General features: G+C 60.1%; 1 protein-coding gene across 1 annotated transcript in view; it reads left to right on the top strand.

Moving 5' to 3' along the window:
* Window positions 1–326: 326 nt before the first annotated feature.
* The window catches only part of MIEF2 (mitochondrial elongation factor 2), a gene marked incomplete at its 5' end in the record, with an annotated part of 2,851 nt that continues 756 nt past the window's right edge, over window positions 327–2,421 (top strand). The window contains 2 exons of the mRNA XM_035889132.1: window positions 327–534; window positions 1,387–2,419. Coding sequence (XP_035745025.1) covers window positions 327–534; window positions 1,387–2,419 — 1,241 coding nt within the window. The remainder of the gene's footprint in view (window positions 535–1,386; window positions 2,420–2,421) is intronic.

Genomic DNA, 2,421 nt, shown 5'->3' with positions numbered 1-2,421 from the left:
AGCAGCGCTGTGGGCATGGAGCTGCCTGCTCCCACCCCGCCGGGGCGCATGCAGCCTCGCACCCTGTTTGCCCGGAACAGCACATGTTTGGGATACGGTATCCCATCCAGAAAGCCACCTTGGGCTTAATTCACTTTTGGACACCTGACTGTTTTCCACTTAAGATCTCCAAGAAGAAACTGTGCGCATTTATGGCCCCCTGAATTGTGTATTTTTGCTAGTAGAAGCTCACGCACGGGGCTGTGTCTCGCCGTGTGTGTACCAGAGGGGCTGCTGTCCCTCTTAGCTCAGGATGTGACCACAGGGAAATAGTACAGAGATAATGGCTTGTCCACACTGGTTTTCCTTTCCTCCAGCTGATAGACCGAGCCACCAGCCCTCGCGATGAAGGTGATCCCAAAGCTGAGCAGAAGACCCTGGAGGAGAGTTGGCAGGACTTGGCCTTGATCAAGGCGACACCAAAACCCCCCAAGAAGCAGAGAAGGGAGGACCTCAGCGAGCCTCTGCTCTCTCCGGCTCGGCCGCCGGCGCCAGGTAGGGCTCGCAGTGTGTGTGCCGGCTGCCGCCGCGGCTGGGAAGATCACCTTGGTGTGCTCTGGGCCGGCTGCGCCGCTGTTCCCGGCAGTCCGGGAGCTCCGCGTTATTTTTAGCTGAGTGACTGGAAAGCTGACCCGATTGAGCCTGCCTTCCTGGGAGGCTCCTGAGCCGTGGCCCCTTTTTAGGCAATGCCTATGGTAATGGCACCTCTGGTACAGTCCTGGGTGCCTCGGCCACCGCGGCGTGGTGGAGGCTTTGTTTCCTCTGGAGCGGTGTCTGCTGCGCTGGTTTTCTGGGTCAGCTTTGTGTAGAGGAAGGTGCGCTCGGGAGCTGCCGCAGACAAAGGCTGCCTTGTCCGGCTGCCTAGAAAGGCGGTGTTTTTCCAAGTGGAAGAGCAGCCCACCTCGGTGCAGGGGAGGTCCTGAGATAGCAGACCCAGAGCAGGATCGTTCGCAGGACTCGAGCAATCAGGCGGGCAGCAGGGCAGGCTGGATGTGCCTGAGCGGTCTCAGCGGGGCTGAGCCTCACAGGGACCCTGGCAGCGAGTCCCTTGCCCAGCAGCTGGTGCTTAGCCTGGTTTTACCCATCTGTAGCCGGGGGGGTGAGGCTGGGCGCTGTTGGGATTCATTTGGGCTCTGTCTTGGCTGAGAAATGCCGTTAACATCGCAGGGCTCGCTGGTGGCCCTCTTGGCAAGGTCAGCCCTATGTCCAGAGAGGTGGGCTGTGAGCTGGGCACCCACCTCATGCCTCCCCCTCGGCTGCGGCAGGAGAAGCTGCTGCTGTAGGTTGCAGACAGGTTGCTGTAGGCTGTGTCTTCTCCCTTCCCTCCACCCCGTCCCCTTCTCACAGAGCCCAAGGTCTGCTCTGCCCCTCTGGAGATTCCTCTGGTCGAAGCCAGCCCTCCACGCTGCCTCACGCTGCAGGAGAAGCTCCTCTCGCACTACAGCAGCCAGCTGGCTGTGCCCGAGGCGCAAGCATCCCTTGCCTCGCAGCTGGCCAGGGGCATCTGCACCCAACTGCAGAACTTCCTGCGGAGCAAGTGCCCAGAGCTGCCCTTCGGCAGCCTCTTTCTCAGCGGTCCCCTGCTTGACGGCCTCGGGGCTCTGGTGGCCGACCATGTCCACCTCATGCTGCCAGTGGTCCTCGATGCTGCGCTCTGGAGCCTCATCCCGGGAGAGGACACTGTGGTGAGGAACCCCCAGTACTGGATGATCAAGAGGACTGATCTGGAGTATTTCCCTCGTGGGCACAGCCCCTGGGACAGGTTCATCGTGGGCCGGTACCTCTCCTCCAACGCACTCCACGAGACCCTCCACAAGATGCTGGTGGCCACCATCAACTGGCCTGCCATAGGCAGCCTGCTGGGGAGCATCATCCACCCGGTTGTGGCCTCCCGGGAGCTAAAGCTGGAAGTCAAACACGATCAGGTCGAGCTGAGCATCACCCTCTTCCCAGTAGTGGAAATGAAGGACAAGGTTCTTCTGGCTGTTCCTCCTGAAGGACTGGTGGAAAACCTCTGGCTTGAGAGCTTTTACAGGGCAGAGGTCTCAAAGGTGAAGGAGCTGGATGCCAGCGACGCCGGGGCTCGGCAGCACTGCCTCTGCATCCTGAACGGCATCTGCAAGAGCCATCCCGCCCTGCACAAACTGAGCGGCAGCCCCTTGACCCACGTTGTCCTTCACCTCAGTGCCACCGGTTTGGACTGGGCAGAAGAAAGCCTTGCTGACAGGTTCCAGCAGGTGCTGGAGGAACTGGTAGGCTATCTGGAGAAAGGGGTCCTGCCTTCCTATTTCAACCACAAAATCAACCTCTTCTGCGAGCTGTTGGAAGAGGAAATTGAAGAGATGGGCTTCACGCTCTACAGGGCCATATCTGAGCCAGAGC

This window comes from Egretta garzetta, unplaced genomic scaffold (genome assembly GCF_000687185.1).
Source record: "Egretta garzetta isolate BGI_Z169 unplaced genomic scaffold, ASM68718v1 scaffold42, whole genome shotgun sequence".
Taxonomy (NCBI): Eukaryota; Metazoa; Chordata; class Aves; order Pelecaniformes; family Ardeidae; genus Egretta; species Egretta garzetta.
This window is presented reverse-complemented; position numbering and strand designations above follow the sequence as displayed.